The sequence below is a fragment of the Stenella coeruleoalba genome, assembly GCF_951394435.1.
Source record: "Stenella coeruleoalba genome assembly, chromosome: 20".
NCBI lineage: Eukaryota > Metazoa > Chordata > Mammalia > Artiodactyla > Delphinidae > Stenella > Stenella coeruleoalba.
The window spans coordinates 46,688,090-46,710,019 of record NC_137166.1 but is presented as its reverse complement, the minus strand read 5'-3'; the positions used below and the strand labels follow the sequence as shown (position 1 = coordinate 46,710,019).

At 50.8% G+C, this 21,930-nt stretch overlaps 2 protein-coding genes across 2 annotated transcripts; both read left to right on the top strand.

Moving 5' to 3' along the window:
- The first annotated feature begins 364 nt into the window (after nucleotides 1–364).
- Nucleotides 365–16,214, top strand: BLVRB (biliverdin reductase B). Its single transcript, XM_079908703.1, has 5 exons — nucleotides 365–594; nucleotides 8,585–8,749; nucleotides 8,886–8,975; nucleotides 10,323–10,451; nucleotides 15,404–16,214. Exons 1-5 carry the CDS (start codon nucleotides 516–518, stop codon nucleotides 15,559–15,561), a joined length of 621 nt encoding a protein of 206 aa, XP_079764829.1. The 5' UTR covers nucleotides 365–515; the 3' UTR covers nucleotides 15,562–16,214.
- Nucleotides 16,215–18,152: 1,938 nt separating this feature from the next.
- Nucleotides 18,153–21,924, top strand: SERTAD3 (SERTA domain containing 3). The gene is made up of 2 exons (XM_079908704.1): nucleotides 18,153–18,260; nucleotides 20,837–21,924. The coding sequence occupies exon 2, from the start codon at nucleotides 20,843–20,845 to the stop codon at nucleotides 21,437–21,439; it is 597 nt and encodes a 198-aa protein (XP_079764830.1). The 5' UTR covers nucleotides 18,153–18,260; nucleotides 20,837–20,842; the 3' UTR covers nucleotides 21,440–21,924.
- The last annotated feature ends 6 nt before the right edge of the window (nucleotides 21,925–21,930 follow it).

Genomic DNA, 21,930 nt, shown 5'->3' with positions numbered 1-21,930 from the left:
AGTTACAGTGTCACACCCACACACCCACACTGTCCTCCCTCACTTTTTCCCATTGTAGCCTAGAGGAGGCCTCGGGGCGTAGTGTGAGTCCCAGATCAGCCTAGTGGCCCTGAGAGAGGGGGTCTGAGCGAGGAGAGAGATGTGGGTGTGGCCCGCGCTCGCCCCGCCCCGCTCTGGGAGTTTAGAGCTCGGAGGCGGGGCACTGGGTTCACCGTCGTAGACCTCCAGATACGGCCACGCCTCCCAGTCTAAGTGGTGGGCTGGAAGGCGGTGCTGGGCCGCAGGCGGAGGCGAGCCGACTCCCGCCCCGCCCACCCCGTTCTTAACCAGAGGAGTGGCCTTATGGCCCCGCCCCTCGGCCGGAGTCGAGGGCAGGAGGCTGGCTGAGGCGTGGCCCTCTGAGCGGCCCCGCCCCGTCTCTCCCGCTAGGGAAGGACGGAGAGGGCGGCCTAGCAGCCAGTCGGTTCCCGCGTGTCCTGCGACTCCGCGGCCCCGCAACCCCACGACCCCGCAGCATGGCCGTCAAGAAGATTGCCATCTTCGGCGCCACCGGAAGGACCGGGCTCACCACCCTGGCGCAGGCGGTGCAAGCAGGCATGAGCTGGGGCGGGCAGGGCGTGTCACGGGGTACACAGACAGAACTTTAGGAAGTGGAATCATGGGGTCGGGCCGAGGCTGGTTGGGGCCCTCAGTGCCCTTGATGTGTGAGGACCTAGGGGGGCAAAACAGGTGGCCACGGGGGCAGAAACGGGGGACGCTGTGAGGTCCAATTTTACGTGAGCCCAAGGAACAGGTATTGGCCCTAGGAGGCTGGGGGACTGTAGTGACAGGTTTAAATCCAATGCTCTGACGAAATGTAGTTGTTATTGTGGTGCTGGTGGTTGCACACCCAGCAAGGGCTTAACTAAGCCAGGCATTGGGCTGGCCTCCCAGAACTGTCCTCTCTTAGCACGTGTTAAATCCGCACAGCACTCATGTCGGGTGGGAACTAGTATCACCCCATTTGACAGATGAGAAAACTGAGGCCCACTGAGTGATCTGCCCAATGTCACATAGCTGGAAAGTGGCAGTGCTGGAATTTGTACCCAGTGCTTGCTCATTGTTTGTTTGTTTGTTTGTTTTTTATTGAGACCACCAATGGGTCTTTTTCTCCCCCACCACATTTTATTTATTTATTTTTGGCTGCGTTGGGTCTTCATTGCTGCGCGCGGGCTTTCTCTAGTTTCAGAGAGCGGGGCTACTCTTCATCATGGTGCGTGGGCTTCTCATTGCAGTGGCTTCTCTTCTTGTGGAGCACGGGCTCTAGGCGTGCTGGCTTCAATAGTTGCAGCACATGGGCTCAATAGTTGTGGCTTGTGGGCTCTAGAGTGCAGGCTCAGTAGTTGTGGCACATGGGCTTAGTTGCTCCGCCGCATGTGGGATCCTCCCGGACCATGGCTCGAACCCGTGTCCCCTGCATTGGCAGGCGGATTCTTAACTACTGCGCCACCAGAGAAGTCCCACCAGTGCTTGCTCTTAACTGCCAAAAGACCACCGGCTCTTGGTGTGGGCACCAAGGCTTAAAGTTGAAAAGGCTGAGGGGTGGGTTGCTGTGGGCACCTAATGGAAAGAAGATCACGGAGACAAGGGTGAAGACTTGGGCACACGGGTCCCGGGAAAGTCAATGAGCACTGAAAATTTGCAGTTGCCCCAGGAAAGGGGGCAGGAAAGGGGATCAGTATCATGCAGCAGTACCCTGCCCCCACCGTCCAGACTTCACCAACCCCCATCGGAGCCTGACATTTCCAGATATAGCGCCCCACCCTTGCTGGCCTTGGTGACTCTGAAGATATTGACTATCTGGTTGCCCCAAAAGGGTGGAGGCCACCAGGATCCCACTCTCAGCTGTCTCCTAGCCCAGCTGTCCCTTCAAGGGACTCTGCCTGAAAGTTCCCCATTCAGCCCACTGCTCTCCCCCTCCCTGGGAAGACCTAGTGAGGATCTTGGCTTGTAGGGACAGGAGGAACAAATTTGCTGGTAAACATTTCCAGGGGAGGAAGTAAGAGGGAGATGTTGAGAGTTGCTGAGTCACCCTGAGGAATTGGATTACCGTGTTTCTACCTTTCTCTCAATCCTGGATTCTATGAAATTCTGCTCATCCACCCTGCTGGGCACAGCTGGGACTGCACCTGGGGGTGTGGAGCGTTGAGGCCTAGGGGAGTCCGCGGCTTCTCACTGTGGCTCTGACAGCTCTCTTCAGAGCCACAGTGAACCTGAGCCTCGCTGTCCCCATCAGAAAAAGGAAGGGGTTCAATGAGCTCGGCTTTTATTTACCTCAGTGATTCTGTAGGGCTGAGTCCTGACAGGCATAGACTCTGGTGCCTGTGTGTCTGCATTCCAAACCCCAGCTCTGCCACTTAACAACTGTGTGGTCAAGTGCCTTGTCATCTGTGTACCTAGATATCTGTAAAGTGAGGATGAAACTAGTAGAACTCGACCTGGGGTTCTTGTGATGATTAAATGAGATATTACAATATATGGAAAATGCTTAGAACCGTGTCCAGCATATAGTTGGTGCTCAATAGACACTCCTTGGCTGAGAGAACTCAGATTATAGCTGTGTGATCCTGGCCCAATTACCTAAAATTGCCTTAGTTTCCCCATCCTCAAAATGGGCATATAATACAACCTACTTTGTGGGGTTGTTGCAATCTGGGGCTTTTCAAACTGTGGGTCATAATGAGTTCTGAAATATATTTAATTGGTCACAACAGTGTCAGAATGTATCACATGTTAAATATTGGTTTTATGAAACTTTCGTTTCAATTATATATGTATGGGTTTGTGTATACTGGGTTTGGAAGTGAAATCTATTTTGTATGGAGGGTTGAGATCAAAAAAGCTTAAAAGGGGCATGATCTCTACGACTGACTCTCACATCGTTAGGAAAAAGCTTTATACACGTATATAATTATACATGTTATGTGTATATTTTATATATACACAGAGAGAAAGATAAAGCAAATATGCGAATCTAGGTCTTGGAACTTTCCTATAGGTCTGAATTTATTTCAAAATTAAAAATTAATGGAAAAAGATAAATAAAGTAAGGGATTTTTTAAATAAAAAAAAGAAAAGAAAAAAAAAGAAATGTTTAGAAATAACCTACAAATGCTCTTGTTCTTTGTGAAGGGCAAATTTTGTGAATTCTAACACTATAGTTTGGTATAGTAGCCACTAGCCACATGTTGCTATTAAAATTTAAATGTGGGTTGTGTTAAAAATTTTTGGAAAAAAACATCATTCATCTGCAGAAAGAGCTTAGCACAGCACTTGGCACATAGGAGGCTCTCTCTCTCTCTCTCTCTCTCTCTCTCTCTCTCTCTCTCTCTCTCTCTCTCTTTTTTTGGCTGTGCCACACAGCCTGTGAGATCTTAGTTCCCCGACCAGGGATTGAAGATTGAACCTGGGCCCTCAGCAGTGAGACTGTGGAATCCTAACCACTGGACTGCCAGGGAATTCCCTAGGAGGCCCTCAATAAATGTCACTAATCACCAATAATGTACCATTAACAGGCACTCTTGTGCTGGGCCTGTGTCAGAGCTCTCACTGTCCGTGAGAACGTTTCTCCTCCAAAATACCCACAGTTTACTAGGGTCCGTTTTAACTAATACAGTGGTAATTAACCAGTGCCTGCGGTGGCATCATGAAAGCTCTCGTTGCTCCCCGATGTGTGTGAGGGTAGCACAGGTGTCATTCCCTTATGAAAGGTGGTCACACAGGGTGGGGATGCTAGGGATTGTGACTTTCACTTTAGAGAGGAGACTGAGGACCAGTCAGGGAAGGTGTTTCCTGAGGTTCCTCAGCCAGTAAGTGGAGCTGGGACTTCCCCTGCGGTCCAGTGGTTAAGACTCCGCACTTCCACTGCAGGGGGCACAGGTTCGATCCCTGGTCAGGGAACTAAGATCCCACATGCCCGGCTGGGCCAAAAAAAAAAAAAAAGAGGTGGAGCCAGAGTTCGAACCCAGGTCCGTGAGACAGTATATCGTGTGCTTTTGTGTTGATATAAAAGTCAGGGAGATGGTGGTGAATATGTCACAGTCCCTGGACCCACAGGGCCCTTGCTTGATTCCAGGTCAGCATAAGTAGGGCCATGACAGAGGAAGCACAATTGGCTGGGGGTTCCGGGGAAAGAGGGTAAGGGTGCTCCAGGCAGAGGGGCACGTGCAAAAGCCAGGAGGCAGGAAACAGCATGATGCATTTGAGGAACTGAAAGAAGTTCAGTGTGCGAAAAGGGCCATGGCTCCAGCACAGGTGAGAGAGGAGAGGCCATATCCTGGGGGGCCTTGAAGTCTGTCCTAAGGAACATGACTATCTCAGGGCACCGGTGGGGGGGGCGGTCAGGGGAGGGATCTGAGCCAAGGGCACTTTGATATAACAGTGGAAAGCTCTACCTGGCTACCACGTGAAATATGGGTTGGAGGGGTTGAGAGAGTCCAGGAGCCCAGGGAATACTAGACCAGGACGGGAAAAAAAATTGTGAGATGGTGAAAAGGTATAGTAACCACCAACACCCGTATAATGCTCTTTCCTGTGCCAGACACTCTTCTAATCTTTTCATTTGTTTTCGTTTTGCATTTTTTACATAGCAGCTTTTTTAAGATATCATTCACGTGGCATACAATTCACCCATTTAAAGTATACAGTTCAGTGGTTTTAGCATATTCACAGACTCGTGCAAACCTCACCACAATCAGTTTGAAACATTTTCATCACCACCAAAAGAAACCCTTAGAAGTCACTCCCCATTTTCCTGCTCAACCCCTTCCCCAGCCCTAGGCAACCACTCACCTGCTCCTTGTTTATATGGATTTGCCTGTTCTGAACGTTTCATATAAATGGAATCATATACTATGTGGCTTTTTATGACTGGCTTCCTTCGCTTAGCAAAAAAATTGTTTTTTCAGAGTTCATCCATATCGTAGCATGTGTATCATTTCTTTTTTTTTTTTTTTTTTTTTTTTTTTTTTTTTGCGGTATGCGGGCCTCTCACTGTTGTGGCCTCTCCCGTTGCGGAGCACAGGCTCCGGATGCGCAGGCTCAGCGGCCATGGCTCACGGGCCCAGCCGCTCCGTGGCATGTGGGATCTTCCCGGACCAGGGCACGAACCCGTGTCCCCTGCATCGGCAGGCGGACTCTCAACCACTGCGCCACCAGGGAAGCCCTATCATTTCTTTCTATTGTTGAATACCATTACATTGTTTAGATATACCACATTTTATTTATCCATTCGGTTGATGGAAATTTGGGTGGTTTCCACTTTGGGGCTATGATGAGTAATGCCTCTATGAACATTCACATATGAGTTTTGTGTGCACAGATGTTTTCATTTCTCTTTGGCATATACTTAGGAGTGGAATTGCTGGGTCACATGGTAACAATACGTTTAACCTTCCGAGGAACTGCCAGATTACCTTCGAAAGCAGGTGTATCATTCAACGTTCCCATCAGCAGTGTATGAGGGTTCCTGTTTCACCACATGCACATCAACATTTATTATGTCTTTTTGATGATGGCCATCCTGGTGGGTATGAAATGGGATCTTGCTGTGGTTTTGATTTGCATTTCCCTGATGGCTAATGATATTGAGTATCTTTTCATGTGTTTATTGGCCATTTGTATAACCTCTTTGGAGAAATGTCTATTCAGATCTTTTGCCCAGATTTTTTTTTAAATTAATTATTTATTTAGGCTGTGCCGGGTCTTAGTTGCAGCATGCAGGATCTTTGTTTATTTATTTATTTTTTTGGTTGCGGCACGCGGGATCTTTTAGTTGCAGCATGCGGACTTCTTAGTTGCAACATGCGAACTCTTAGTTGCGGCTTGCGGGATCTAGTTCCCAGATCAGGGATTGAACCCCGGCCCCCTGCATTGGGAGTGTGGAGTCTTACCCACTGGACCACCAGGGAAGTCCTTGCCCAGCTTTTAATGTTCATCTTTTATTATCAAGTTGTAGGTGTCCTTTATATATTCTAAACACAAGTCTCTTATCAGCTATATGACTTGCAAAATTTTTCTCCCATTTTGTGGGTTGTCTTTTCACTTTCTTGATAGTGTCCTTGGAAGCACAAAAATTTTTAATTTTGATGATGTCCAGTGTGTCTATTTTTTCTTCTGCTGCGTGTGCTTTTGGTGTCATAGCTAGGAAACCATTGCCTAATCCAAAGACGCAGAGATTTATGCCTATGTTTACTTCTAAGTTTTTTTTTATTAATTTATTTTATTCTATTTATTTTGGGCTGTGTTGGGTCTTCGTTGCTGTGCACGGGCTTTCTCTAGTTGCAGCGAGCAGGGGCTACTCTTCATTGAGGTGCACAGGCTTCTCATTGCAGTGGCTTCTCTTGTTGCAGAGCACAGGCTCTAGGCACGTGGGCTTCAGTAGTTGTGGCTCAAGGGCTCTTGAGCGCAGGCTCAGTAGTTGTGGCACATGGGCTTAGTTGCTCCTCAGCATGTGGGATCTTCCCGGACCAGGGCTCAAACCCGTGTCCTCTGCATTGGCAGGCGGATTCTTAACCACTGTACCACCAGGGAAGCCCTCTTCTAAGATTTTTATAGTTTTAGCACTTACATTTAGGTCTTTGATCATTTTGAGTTAATTTTTATATATGGTGTGAGGTAGGACTCCAACTTCATTCTTTTACATATGGATATCAAGTTGTCCCTACATCATTTGTTGAAAAGACTGTACTTGCCCCATTGAATCATCTTGGCACCCTTGTCAAAAATCAACCAACTGCATTAAACTTTTAGAAATATTATTTAGGGAGTTCGCTGATGGTCTAGTGGTTAGGACTTGGCGTTTTCACTGCTGTGGCCCTGGGTTCAATCCCTGGTCAGGGAACTAAGTTCCTGCAAGCTGCATGGCGCGGCCAAAAAAAAAAAAAGAAATGTTATTTAAACCCCCAGTAACCCTATAAGGTAGAGACTATGATTAGTGTCATTTTAAAAATGAAGGCCCTAAGGCCCAGACAGGTTAAGTGAGTTGCCCAGTGTCACAGCTAGGTAGTGGTAGGGCCAGACAGAATTCAAACCCAGGATTGCTTGGAGGATTAAAGGAGCGAATAAATGTCAGGAATTTGGCACCTGGCATATAGTGAGTGCTCTCTAAATATTATGTATGATAATGACCATTATCACTGCCCCAGAGTGTACAAATTTCTAATCATTTGTTTTTTACATATATGATGATAGCTATCAAGAGAAATGTAACAGGGGCGTTCCCTGGCGGTCCAGTGGTTAGGACTCCGTGCTTTCATTGCCAAGGGCCCAGGTTCAATCCCTGGCCAGGGAACTAAGATCCCACAAACCCGTGTCCCCTGCATGGGCAGGCGGACTCTCAACCACTGCACCACGAGGGAAGCCCACCCCATCATTTTTTTTCATTTCTTGTACCAGCTGGAGGTACAAGATAAGATGTTCCAGGCTCATCTTGTCTTCTCCCTGGCGTGGCCCAGCAAGCAGCCATTTCTTCAACGAGCTCTGGCTCATTTTTCATGAGAATGCTATTTAGAGGCTGTCTTCATCAGCTCAGGCCACTACAACAAAATGCCATAGACCGGGTTGCTTAAACAACAGCCATTTCTCACAGTTCTAGAGAGCGGAGAGTTCAAGATCAAGGTACTAACAGGTTTGGTTTCTGATGAGGGCCCTCTTCCTGGCTTGCAGATGGCCGCCTTCTTGCTGTGTTCTCACATGGTAGAGAGAGAGCGAGCGAGCCTTGGTCTTCCTCTTCTTATAAGGACACTAATTCCATTATGGGGACCCTACCCTCATGACCTCATCTAATCTAATTACCTCCCAAAGGGTCCATCTCCAAATACCATCACATTGGGAGTTAGGGCTTCAGCATATGAATTCAGCATATGACACAAGCATTCAGTCCATAACAGAGACTACAACTACTAATTTTATTTTTTTTGCAATACACATAAACATTGATATATTTTGCCATTATTTAAAACAAAGGAAGAAATATGTTGGTTGTAATCTTTAAAAGGGAGGGTATGTGTCAGAAAGGGGACACTGAGTTACAGAATTATCCAAAATTCTTTTGGGAGGTGACATGCCAAAGTGATGTTCAGACTGTTTAGTAACCGCTAAGACAGGACCCAGCCCTTCAAAAGTAAGACCTAGGGAACCAAACCCAATGATGGACAACCTTTGGGCAGCTCATGTCCTTCTCTGTACCTCAGCTTGCTCCAGGACCATGGATGGGGGGCATAGACCAGTGTGATGCCAGGCATTAACCCTTTAGTCGCCGGAGGGTGGAGAAATCGCAGGAGTGGGGAGTGAAGGGAAGAAGAGACCCTTGGAGGCATCAGAGCAGGTTATTTATGAACCGACATCAAGGTATCACTTTATTTTAACAACCAGCTGGATATCAACTGTGGGTATGCCAGCGAAAATATTTGAAGACCATTGTCTCAGAACAGGGGACCTGCGGGATGGATTTGGGGGTTCATGGCACCCTCCAGGACCCAGCCCCTGGAGGCTGGGAGTGCCAGCCCACAAGCCGACTGACCTGCCTCTCTGCCCCTCTTTGCAGGCTATGAGGTGACAGTGCTGGTGCGGGACACCTCCAGGCTGCCCTCAGAGGGGCCCCAGCCGGCCCACGTGATAGTGGGTGACGTTCGGCAGGCGGCCGATGTGGACAAGACTGTGGCGGGGCAGGACGCCGTCATCGTGCTGCTGGGCACCGGCAATGACCTCAGTACTGGGCCCCCCCTCTGCCCACGGCCCACCCCTGCACCTCGGCCCCCAGCGCCACCCCCGCCCCCAGCCCCACCCCTGCCGCCACCGCCACCGCCGCCGCCCACCAGTGACAGCCACTCTCTGTCTCCTCTAAGGTCCTACCACAGTGATGTCCAAGGGTGCCCAGAACATTGTGGCGGCCATGAAGGCCCACGGAGTGGACAAGGTCGTGGCCTGCACCTCGGGTGGGTGGCGGGGTCATAGGGGTGGGGCTGAAGAGTCGGGGATAGGTACTGGACGGGCAGCCCAGGGGCTCCTACAAGGCGGCATTAGAGCCACTCCAAGTTACTGTGTATTTATCGAGCACCACCTGAGTGCCTGAACCTTGCTGGATGAGGCCAGAGACACAATACAGCCCTGGGCCCTGGGCCTTGGTTCTTACAAGGAGGAGGGACGTGGCAACAGAGCCATCATCAAACAGTGACCAGTCAGGGCCAGGGTTGGGGGAAGCACAGGCAGAGAGGTCAAGGCCAGGATTCGGGGGGAGCACGGGCAGAGGGGTCAGGGCCGGGATTCGGGGGGAGCATGCGCAGAGGGGTCAGGGCCAGGATAGGGGAAGCCTAGAGGACTCTGGGGGCCCAGAGGGGTGCCTGACTCATCCTGAAAAAGGATCAGGGGGAGAGCATCATAGAGGAAATGACAGAGCTGTGTATACATAGGCCAGGTCTTTACCCTCACAGAGCTCCCAATTTATGAGGAGATGGTATTAAACAAATGGTTGCCCAGAATAATCTGAAAGGAAGGCTGCAGGGTGTGTAACAGGAGCAGTTAATGCTAACAGCATTTATTGAGCTCTTATTGTGTGCTCGGCACCATCTGAGTGCCTTACAGATGAATGCCACTTAATCTTCTCAAAACTCCTTTGAGTAGCACTTATATTCACAGTGGAACACAGTAGGTGCTCAGTGAATAGTAGCTGTTCTTATTGCTTCCTAGCTAAGGGAGTGGAGGCACAGAGAGGCCCATCACCTTACGCGAGATCACACAGCCTGTGGCTGGCAGAGCTGGGGTGTGGAACCGGACTGTCTCCATGGTCCACACTCCTCACCTTTGTTCCATCACACATTGTCTCCCAGGGAAGGGAAGTGACATGAGGGAGCAGTGGGAGGATAAGGGGACTCCAGGCAGAGGGATGAGCATTTACAAAGGCTGTGAGGTGGGAGGGAGTGTGGCTGCAGCAGAGCGAGTGAAGGGGAGAGTGCTGGGTGGTGAGGTCAGGTGGGGCCTCGTGGACCTGATGGGGCCTTTGCTTTTACCTTGAGTGAGATAGGGTCACAGATGAGTCTGACCCCTCTGGCTGTGCTGGGGGAACAGAATGTGGGGGGCAGGGGCAGGGAGACCCGGGAGGAGGCTGCTGCCATGGTCTAGGCAGGAGGTAACAGTGGACAGGAGCAGGCAGGGTGAGAAGCCTGGAGAAACTGGAGGGCAGTAGTGAGCCCCCGTAGGGGTTGGTCCTGGCAGGAGACCTGTGGGCTACGGGCCTGGCCAGGCTGTCCTCAAGCCTTGGCTGACCCTACCCTGTGTCCCCCCAGCCTTCCTCCTGTGGGACCCGTCCAAGGTGCCCCCAAGACTGCAGGATGTGACTGATGACCATATCCGGATGCACAAGATACTGCAGCAGTCGGGCCTGAAGTACGTGGCTGTGATGCCACCACACATAGGTGAGTGGGTGGGGGCCCAGCTGCAGGGTTACCACCAGCCTGCCCCCTCCTGTCCTCTGGCGACATTCACTGGGCCTTCCCTGGGCAGTTGAAAATTGCAAACCTTCCTCCCACACCTTCTATGCTCCTTCCTGCTTGATTTGTATCTGCTTTCTAACATACTTTTCAATTATCTCTGTTGTACAAACTATCCAAAATTTTAAAACGTAAAACAAAACCCCTCATTTATGATGACTCTCTCAGTACTGGGAGCTGACTAGGCTCTGGGGACACTTCTTGCTGGCATCTCGCACGCCGTTGCTCAGTAGCTGGCAATAGAATTGTGTGGAAGGAAGCCACGACAGGGCTCGTGGTAGGTGCAGGCTGTCTGTCCCTGGATCACCTGCATGCTGCCTTGCCTAGCGTCAGATCTCTCAGGGCTGCTTCCGCTGTATTCTCTTTATTAGAAGCAAGTTATGGGACTTCCCCAGTGGTCCAGTGGTTAAGACTCCATGCTCCCAATGCAGGGGGCCCGGGTTCGATCCCTGGTCAGGGAACTAGATCCCACATGCATGCCGCAACTAAAAAGATCCCACATCCCGCAACTAAGACCTGGTGCAGCCAAATAAAATACAGAAATACAGAAATAAATGTTTAAAAAAAAGAAGCAAGTTATACTGGGGCTGCCCCACATTCAAGGGACAGGGACTTATGCTTCACATCGTCTCTTTCTTTCTTTCTTTTTTTAAACCCATTTATTTATTCATTTATTTGGACACACCATACAGCATGCAGGATCTTAGTTCCCTGATCAGGGATTGAACCCATGCCCCCTGCTGTGGAAACATGGAGTCCTAACCACTGGACCACCAGGGAAGTCCCTCGTTTCTTTCTTTATCTTACTTAGCGCATGTCTCCCACACTAGAATTTTGTTTGAAGCACAGATTTTGTCTTGTTTTGATTACAGCTGTGTTCCTAGTGCCTAGAACAGGGCTTGGCATGTAGTAGGTGCTCAGTAAATATTTGCCCCATAAGCTAATACCGGAGAAGATGCCTCACCTCCAGGTGGTGCTGTGGAGGGAACCACACCCTCTTTTCCCCTCCCAGGTCTGGAATACACATTGAGAGAGAGTCAGACCGAGGGAGAGATGCATTTACAAATGTCTCTTGCATAGGAAGTGTGTGCCTGGCCATGATTACAAGTACCAATGATGTAGTCTCTGCTCTCATGAGGCTTACATTTCTAGCGGAGGAGACAAACGAAATAGATGATCTGTATTACTGTTGGGTTGTGCTACGCTGAATGAAGAAACCATAAAGTTCAGTGAAGGAACTTCCCTGGTGGCTTAGTGGTTAAGAATCCACCTGCCAATGCATGGGACACGGGTTCGATCCCTGGTCTGGGAAGATCCCACATGCTGCGGACCAGCCGCGGAACAACTAAGCCCCTGCACCACAACTACTGAGCCCGCGCGCCACAACTGCTGAAGCCCGCATGCCTAGAGCCCATGCTCCGCAACAAGAGAAGCCACCGCATTGAGAAGCCCACTCGCCACAACTAGAGAAAGCCCGTGCACAGCAACAAAGACCCAACACAGCCAAAACAAAACAAAACAAAACAAAAAAACTCGGTGAAGAGAGTAAGCCTCAGCTATAAGCAGAGGCTCGCTAAGGAGATGGCCCTTCCCCCAGATACTCACCTGATTCCCCCGCTCAGGGGACTACATTCAATGTCCTGGGCTAAACCATAATGGAAAAGAATATTAGAAAAGAATGTGTGTATATATATATATATATATATGTTTTAAAAAAAAAAGACACCAGACCTGTTATGTTTCATGCTATGAAAAACATTAAAAAAAAAAAATGATTGTTCCAGGTTAAAGGTGACATGGCAACTGAACTGGATTCTGATTTTGAGGGGAGGGGGAGGTCGGAAGATATTTTTTGGCAGTTGGGGAAATCTGAATTTCTAAATTCATCATTCTAAATGGTGCCTCTTGCATAGGAAGTGTGTGTCTGGCCACGATTCCCCTCAGGGGGAATCAGGTGAGTGTCTGGGGGAAGGGAGGACATTCTGGGATGAGGGAACCGCAGTGTGGATGCCCCTCAGGGGGAATCAGGTGAGTGTCTGGGGGAAGGGAGGACATTCTGGAATGAGGGAACCGCAGTGCAGATGCCCCTCAGGGGGAATCAGGTGAGTGTCTGGGGGAAGGGAGGACATTCTGGGATGAGGGAACCGCAGTGCGGATGCCGGAGCCAGGCACTTGTATCTCCTTCACATTTGCCTGCCTGCTGATGAGCACTTCTGCTGTGCCCTCTGCCTTCTGCTTGGAGAAAGACGAGCCCTGCACGCCTTACAGAGGTTCAGGTAAGCTCAATGTTGAGGTTCAATTCAGGATTCTTGTTGAGACGAGAATCCTAAGCTCTGAATCAGTGGTGAAGCTGCATGGCGGAGAAGCCGGGCAAAGTCCCAGCCCCAGCACTTTGTGGACTTAAGGCCCGTGGCCTCTGAGCCTCAGTTTCCTCATCTGTAAACGGGGTTCATGATATTACTTCTTGACCTCCCAGGTTTGAAGTGAATATCCAGAGAGATCATGCCTAAAAATTATTTAACACAAAGTTGTTTTTTTTTAGTTCTTCTTTTTTTGAATATTTATTTTATTTATTTTCCTTATTTTTTTTTTTGGCTTCGTCGGGTCTTAGTTGCGGCACACGGGATCTTTGTTGAGGCACACGGGGTCTTTTTCATTCCGGCACGTGGTCTGCTCGGGCTGCTCTCTAGTTGTGGCCTGCGGGTTTTTTCTCTTCTCTAGTTGTGGCGCGCAGGCTCCAGGGCGCGTGGGCTCTGTAGTTTGCAGCACGCAGGGTCTCTCGTTGAGGCGCGAGAACTCAGTAGTTGTGGCGCGTGGGCTTAGTTGTGCTGCGGCATGTGGGATCTTAGTTCCCCGACCAGGGATGGAACTCGTGTCCCCTGCGTTGGAAGGCGGATTCTTTACCACTGGACCACGAGGGAAGTCCCAGTCCTTTTTTTGTACGTGTATGAAAACTTTGAAACCTCCAGAAAAGTTAAAGAAATTAAAGGTTTGTGAATACCCATAAACCCTTCATCTAGGTTCACTTGTTAACATTTCGGCCTTTTTGCTTTCCCTGTCTATCTAACTATCTATCTATCTATGCATGCATCTAATGTGTATGTATGTGAATACATGTGTAATGTATATTTTTTAAATAAGTGTGTATTTTTATTTTTTTCTTTTTCTTTCTTTCTTTCTTTTTTTTGTTTTGGCTGAACCATTTGAAAGTAGGTTGCAGACATCGGCACACTCTACTCCTAGAACCTCTTGATAGGCATCTTCCAAGAAGGAATATTTGGATACGAACCACAGTACTGTTATCGCACCAAGGGAATTGACATTCACTCTACCACATCATTTAGTATCCAGCCCATATTCAGACTTCCCCAACTGCCAAAAAATATCTTCCAACCTTCTCCTCCCCTCAAAATCAGGATCCGCTCCAGGATCGTGTGTTGTGTTTAGTCACTATGTCATATTTAACCTGGAACAATCCTCCATATCCTTTTTTTCTTTTTTTTAATGTTTTTCATAACATGAAACATAACAGGCCTGGTGTTTTTGTTCTTATTTTTTTTTAACATATATATACAGTCTTTATAATATTATTTTCCATTATGGTTTATCCCAGGACATTGACTGTAGTTCCCTGTGCTATACAGTAGGACTTCGTTATCCCAGGTGTCTTTTAAAATATCCCACGTTCTGGATTTCTGTAGTTATTTTCTTACAGACTCAGATTAAAAATTTTTGGCAGGGTCTTCCTGGCGCGGCGCGGCTGGGCCCGTGAGCCATGGCCGCTGAGCCTGCGTGTCCGGAGCCTGTGCTCCGCAACGGGAGAGGCCACAACAGTGAGAGGCCCGCGTACCGCGAAAAAAACAAAAAAAAACAAAATTTTGGCAGGATTGCCACATGGGTGAGGGTGTGTGTTTCTTTTTTTTTTTTTCAGTACGCGGGCCTCTCACTGTTGTGGCCTCTCCCGTTGCGGAGCACAGGCTCCGGACACGCAGGCTCAGCGGCCATGGCTCACGGGCCTAGCCGCGCCGCAGTATGTGGGATCTTCCCGGACCGGGGCACGAACCCGTGTCCCCTGCATCGGCAGGCGGACGCTCAACCACTGCGCCTCCAGGGAAGCCCTGTGTGTTTCTTATTGCACATGATTCCAGGTTGTCTCTGCGCTGGTATGCTGCATTTGATCCCTAAGTTAAGTTGGTCATAGTCAGAATACAGGCGCTAGATGCCCTGGTAACAGCCAGGTCATGGTGGGGGAGGGCGAGGGGGGCACAGAGCAAATGTAGCCTTTGCCACTGTGAAGTCACCCTCTGCAACCATGGGACATAACTTTCTCTCTCCAAGACTCAATTTGCCCACTTGTGAAATAGAATTAATAATAACTCCTAGCCCATTCTCTGCTTTATTTCTCACCATCTAACATATTATCTATTTTACTTTCTTATCTTATTATTTGCCTTTTCCTAGTGACTGTCTGAATGCTGAGGGCAGGGATTCATATCTGTTTTGTCCCTTTCAGTGTGCCCAGCACCTGACGTATAATAAGTCATCAATAAGAATTTGGCGAATGGGACTTCCCTGGTGGTTCAGTGGTTAAGACTCCGCGCTTCCACTGCAGGGGGCAAGGGTTTGATCCCTGGTCAGGGAAGTTCTGCATGCCGCACCAAAAAAAAAAAAAAACAACTCACTTAGCGAGTGAATGAAGTAAAGGGTACAGGTTAGTGCCCTGCACGTGGGAAGGGTTTCATACATTGTTGGCTGTTATACCATCTGGGCTGGGCACACTGTAGACACCCTGGGATGATCACTGAAGTGATCACATGTTGGTTGCAGGAGGGGAAAGGACATCTGATGTACCCAGTCCCTTTGTCTTTACCTTGCAGGAGACCAACCGCTGACTGGGGCCTACTCAGTGACCCTGGATGGACGAGGGCCCTCGAGGGTCATCTCCAAACACGACCTGGGCCACTTCATGCTGCGCTGCCTCACCACTGATGAGTACAACGGGCACAGCACCTACCCCTCCCATCAGTACGACTAGGGCTCTGGCCCCGTCCAGGAGGACAGCATCCCAGGAAATAGAGAACAAAGGAAGGGAGCAATAAATCTTGAGCCAAGAGCTTCAAGCTATTTTAGAGCACCCACCTCTGTGACTCTTCCTCTCTCTGGCTCTATCTGGGTGTCTCAGTGTCTCTGTCTGCCTCTGTGTGAGATTTTCAAGGTATTCATTCATTCATTTCCTCGCTTGGTCCTGTGCTGGGGACCCAGTGGTGGCTGTGAGGACCCAGTGGTGACCCTGCCTTCACAGATCTCACAGTCCAGTGGGGAAGACAGCCCTGCCTCTGTCAGTGACAACACAGAGTGGCCAGGACTCTGATAGAGGAAGTACAGAGGGCTGAGGGACCCAGCTTGAGGAGTGAACAGGGTTCTATGGAAGAGGGTATGTCCCACCTGAAACCTCGATTGGTGAGAATGAGCCAGGAGAAGGTTCTAAGGAATGATAGCAATCTGGGCAGAAGATACCACGTGAGCAAAGGCCAGGAGGCTGGAGAGCACATAGCCCCTTTGAAGAACTAAAATCTATCCCCTACGGTTAATAACACTTTGCTCAGAGGAGAGAAGCAATCAGCCCCCAGAGGCTGTTCGAAGGACGCTAAACTGTCCAGGGTCATTGTAGAAAGTTTAAGCTTTAGTCTAAGGTGTTATGCAAGGAGTGGAGCAAGGGAGAGGTGGGGAGGGGACAGTCAGGTTTGTGTTTTGTAAAGCTTCCCTTGGCTACTGTGTGAAGGTGGGTCAGAGGATGAAAGAGTGGAGGCTGGGAACCCAGGGGGTTCCCAGAGGCAGAGAAGGGAGAGTGGGCGGGAGGGAGCCTGAGTGGACAGTTCGTTGGGGAGGGGCAGGGAGGGAGGCATCCAGAAGGAAGCCTAGGGCTATATCCTGGAGATGGGGTTTTACGGGGGCCACCCTGAGAAGGAAACCCTGGAGGAGCAAGTCTGAGAGGGGGAAGGGGAAGAATTGCCCCCTCCTTATCATGTCCCTCTTTGGAATTTACCTTTGTTCCCTAGAAACACCTTTCCCAGGCCTGAGCAAGCCAGTGCTCTCTCCCCTCCATACCCCCCCCCGCCCCCCCAAATCCATTCCAATCATGTACTGCTTCTGCAAACAGCTGGATGACTTGGTTAACACATTCCAACCGATGAGAACTGGTCTGAGGAGCCTTAAACCTTCCTTCCCAGGGGTGGCCTGGAGAAAACTGCCTCCTCTGCCCCTTGGTGACAACTTGTTGTGGAGGTGAGGCAATGCTGGTTCAGGCTTTCAGGGCACTAGCACTGTTTTATTTCTTCCCTCTTTATTTCTTTCTGTCACATTGTCTGGGCATTTAACAAACTTTCACTGAGTGCTTGCTTTGTGTCCAACCCTGTGCTAGGTGATGCTGTGGACCAAGCAGTGGGTGACTGAGATAACCTTGATCCATATCCTCAGGAGGCCCACAGTCCAGAGACAGCCCAGGGCCAAGATGGGGGAGGCAGGGGCAGAGGAGTCAAGGCCAAGAGAGAGGAAGCACAGGACACCATGGGAGTCAGAATGGGTCCTAACTCATCCTGGAGGCTCAGGGAGGGCTTCTGAGAGGAGGAATCCTTTGAGATGAGTTCTGATGAGAATTCTGGGTTCTGGGAATTGAGGGTGTATTTTCAGGATGGGGAAGCAAATTTAAAGATCCAGAGGCCTTTTATTTTTCTCATTTTTGAGAACTTATGTACCTGAGATTGTTGTAAACACTGGGGATAAGGCAAGAAGGAAAACAGAATCTCTTGTGTTCATGATGGTGGAGAGCACTTGAAGCCATTTTAGAAAACCTGAAAGTCAATCGGTGTGGCAGGATTGCTGGGATCAAGGAGGCGTGTGTATCAGGCCAGACCTGAAGGGCTTTGAGGCAAAAATATGAATTTGGACTTTGTCCCCAGGACAGTGGGGAGCCATGAACCAGTTTCCAGCAGCAGGGGTTGCCATCCTGAGAGAGGAAGGATGGGGCGTCAGGAGGACGTATGAGACACCACCAGAGGACACGCTGCGGAAAAGTCCTTATAAGAAGAAGGCCGCGGGGTAAAGTGTGGGGGGCAGAAGGACAGGGGCGGTGAAGGGGCGGGGTTGCGATCGCCCAGGCAACATAGGCCACGCCAAACTATTGGCTGGTCTTCAATGCGTCATCCTCCTCCGCCCCGCAGCGTCCGCCCTCGGAACCCAGGGGGCGCGGCCTCAGCGAGAGGCTTAGACCCGCCCTTCCGGAAGACGAGTGGGAGTGGGGAGTGCGAGCCACTCTTACTCCGCGACGTGGTCCAAGCTGGTGTAAAGAGATCGTACAGAGCAATAATGACGATCTCCGAGCAAGGATAGTAACTGAGTTGAAAGAAACAGCGTTGATATCCCCTCCACTCTAGAGACGTGGCCCCGCCTCCCAGCGAGTTGCAATCCTTTAAATGGTCCGCGGAGCAAGGGAGGGGAGGACCGGTGGGGCGTCTCCCGGCGACGGCCTGGGGGCCCCGCCCAACTAATCCGGGCCTGGCGGCGAGCAGCACTCCAGCCAATCGTGGCTCGCGGCTTGGCTCCCGGGCTGAGCTGGGTGGGCCTGAGGCCAGACTGAGAGTCCCCGGGGAGGTGAGCGAGGGCCCTACCCAGCACTGGAGGGTCGCAAAGCTGCGGGCGTTCCCGGAGGTGGTCATTGCGAACCTGGTAGCGGAGGTGAGGTGTGGCTGCCTGGCTTGGGATCAGCCTTGGGTTGGGAGAGGAGGAGGCGCGCCTCCGAGAGTTGCGGAGGCGGGGTACTGGCGGGAGTAGGGGGCACAGATTAAGGGGAGGGTTAGGGACCGGAGTTTCGAGATCCTGGACGGAAGGCGAAGTTTTGGGGGCAGGATCTTCAAGTGAAGGGAGTTTGAAGCTGGGACATGGGGTGTTTGGAGAAGCAAGAAAACTAGAGAAGGAACTTTTGGGGTAGGAAATCTGAAGATTAGGACAATTCGGGCCTCCGGGACGGGTTGAATTCGGGGTTCTAGTGTTCAGGAAAAGGTGTGAGGGGTTGGGCTGGGATCCCAGGCATTTGGAGAAGCGCGAGAACTAGGGGCAAGGACTCTTGGTCTCCAAGACGCCGTGTCGGAGAGGGGGTGCTGGGGAGAGTTCCCTGTCAGGTATTGGAGCCAGAGGGGGAGACTGGAGGTGAAGTCGAGAAGCGTTTGAAAGACGGGAGAACAGGGGAAGTTGACGGGGGAAGGTCTCAAAATTGAGATACCTAGTGTCCCGAACGGAGTGCGTCCTAGAGCACTTGTAAATCTTTGAGAATTATGTTGGGGTCTGGGTCTCTGAACCCGAGGGCAGTTTGAGGGGAAAATCCAGGACCTTCTGCGGTCCGAAGAAAAGCAGTTTCACAGCCCGAGTCTGGAGTGGGGGAGGGGTGTTCCGGGCTTGGAGCTCAGACCCTCCGCCCTGGAGGCGGTGGAGGGCGGGGCTCGGCAGGCGCCCGGCCGCTGGACGTCCGGGTTCCCTTCCCCCACGTACTGCGGGCCCCTCTGCGCATGCCTTGGGGGAGGGCGGGGAAGGTTAGTCCCTGCGGCGTGCGGAGCCCTCCGGGAATTGTAGTGCGTGCTCAACGTCAGTGCGTGTACCTGGTGGCTATTGGCCCACATTTCCCAGAAGCCTCTGGGCCAAATTGGGGCGTGTCTGAATGCTGAAAGGAGACTCCGTAGAGGGGCGGGGCCTGTAGAGGGCCGACGTCTGGTTGGATGGGCCGATAGGGGCGGGGCTTGGCTTGAGTCGAGTTCTAGCAAGTTTTCCTGCGGGGCGAGCGCTGGGATAATCTGAAGGCACCCGCGAGGGCCTGAGGGAGGCTCCTTCACTGTCATTGGGCGCGCTCCCAAGTCAGTTAGCGAGAGGGCATGGACAGAGAAACATCTTACCTGTGAAAGAAGAGTGTCCATAGATAGGTGCCCTTACAGGGCTCCAGGTGGTTGGAATATAGTAGGCACTCAACATATCGAATGAATAAATGGCAACTAACTCTTGTTCATTAAGTGTGTAATGTCACATTACTTCCCGAGATCACACAGCTGAGCAGTGTGAAAGGAAGAATTCAAACCCAGGATTTTCTGCTTTGAGGCCAGGTCTCTGTACTCAACCCCTGTCTTGTGTATGTCACATCTGAAGAAGGGTATTGTGGAAAGAACAGCTTTAAGATTTAGGGGGACTTGAGTTAGTATCCTCATCTTGCAGATGAGGAAGTTGAGTCTCAAGGCGGTAAATTCACTATTTGAGCCCACATGGGCAAGTAAGTGGGATTCAAACCCAGCTGTTTAAGTCCAGATCTTGTTTTCTTTCTTTTTTCTTTTTTAATGTGGATTTTTTTTTTTTTGCGGTACGCGGGCCTCTCACTGCTGTGGCCTCTCCCGTTGCAGAGCACAGGCTACGGACGCGCAGGCTCAGCGGCCATGGCTCACGGGCCCAGCCGCGCCGCGGCATGTGGGATCTTCCCGGACCGGGGCACGAACCCGTGTCCCCTGCATCGGCAGGCGGACTCTCAACCACTGCGCCACCAGGGAAGTCCTATGTGGATCATTTTTAAAGTCCTTACTGAATTTGTTACAATATTGCTTCTGTTTTATGGTTTTCTTTTTTTATTTTCTTTTTTTTGGCCGCGAGGCATGTGGGGTCTTAGCTCCCCAACCAGGGACCAAACCTGCACCCCCTGCATTGGAAGGCGAAGTCTTAACTACTGGACCGCCAGGGAAGCCCCCCAGATCTTGTTTTCTTTTCTTTTCTTTTTTTAAATTATTTATTTTTGGCTGCGTTATTATTTATTTTTGGCTGCGTTGAGTCTTCGTTGCTGTGCGCAGGCTTTCTCTAGTTGTGACAAGCGGGGGCTACTCTTCGTTGTGGTACATGTTTCTCATTGCTGTGGCTTCTCTTGTTGCGGAGCACAGGCTCCGGGCCCATGGGCTTCATTAGCTGTGGCACGCAGGCTCAGTAGTTGTGACGCACGGGCTTAGTTGCTCCACGGCATGTGGGATCTTCCTGGACCAGGGCTCGAACCCGTGTCCCCTGCATTGGCAGGTGGATTCTTAACCACTGTGCCACGAGGGAAGTTCCAGATCTTGTTTTCTTAATCATATACATTTACTCTCCTCCTTAGCCTTGTGGGATTCATGCTCTCTCCATTTTATAGATGCAGAAACTGAAGTTTGGATCATTACAAATCAACAGCAACCATACAGGAGATTCAGGGTTTGAACTAGCCTGGTGTGTCTAACTTGCCCCTCTTCTCTCCACAGGGCATCATGGTAGGAGGCTTGAAGAGGAAACACTCAGATCTGGAGGAGGAAGAGGAGGATGAGAAGTGGGACTGGGGTCCAGCAGGCCTGCGGAGCTACCAGCAAGCCCTGCTCCGTATCTCCCTAGACAAAGTCCAGCGAAGCCTGGGCCCCCGAGCACCCAGCCTTCGCAGGCATGTCCTCATCCACAACACCCTCCAGCAGCTCCAAGCTGCGCTTTGCCTGACTCCTGCACCTGCCCTGCCCCCAGAGCCCCTCTTCCTGGGCGAGGAGGACTTCTCCCTGTCGGCCACCATCGGCTCTATTCTCAGGGAGCTGGAGACCTCCATGGATGAGACCGAGCCCCCTCAGAATCCAGTGGCTCCCCCAGGCCCTCAGAATGAAGTGCTGCCCCAGCCCGATCCAGTCTTCTTAGAAGCTCTGAGCTCCCGGTACCTGGGGGACTCTGGCCTGGATGACTTCTTCCTGGACATTGACACATCTGCAGTGGAGAAGGAGCCTTCACTGGCCCCACCAGAGCCTCCTCACAACCTTTTCTGTGCCCCAGGGTCCTGGGAGTGGAATGAACTAGATCACATCATGGAAATCATTCTGGGATCCTAAAACTTTGATGGGGGGGGCTTCCTCATCACAGCCTTGGTGGGCTGAATCCCTGGATGCAACTGTGTGTGTGTGTGTGTGTGTGTGTGTGTGTGTGTGTGTGTGTGTGTGTGTGTGTGTGTGTTTTGATGGGGGCCCTAAGCAGTGGCTGTGGCCTCCTCCCATTTCAGGGTTCCAAATTGTCTCGCATGTATGTGTGTGTCTGGTTATCGCAACCTTCTGTGAAGGTGGGTCTTCCTGAATTAATTTATCTGTTCCAAATGCCTTAATGAGACTCTGTTTCTGGGAGTCTGGTTTCCCACTTCCACATTTCTTCTGCCTTTCCCTCCAGTTCCTACTCCCCTTGTGTCCACTGGGGCCTCAGGGAAGATAGTTTGGGCCTGTCAAAGGATGACAGGGATGTGCGCCTGATTGCTATGGAAACCCAGCCTCTGCCTCTTGCACCTCCAGGTAGTGGGAGGGGCAGGCCTCCTCCCTACAGGCTGAACCCCACC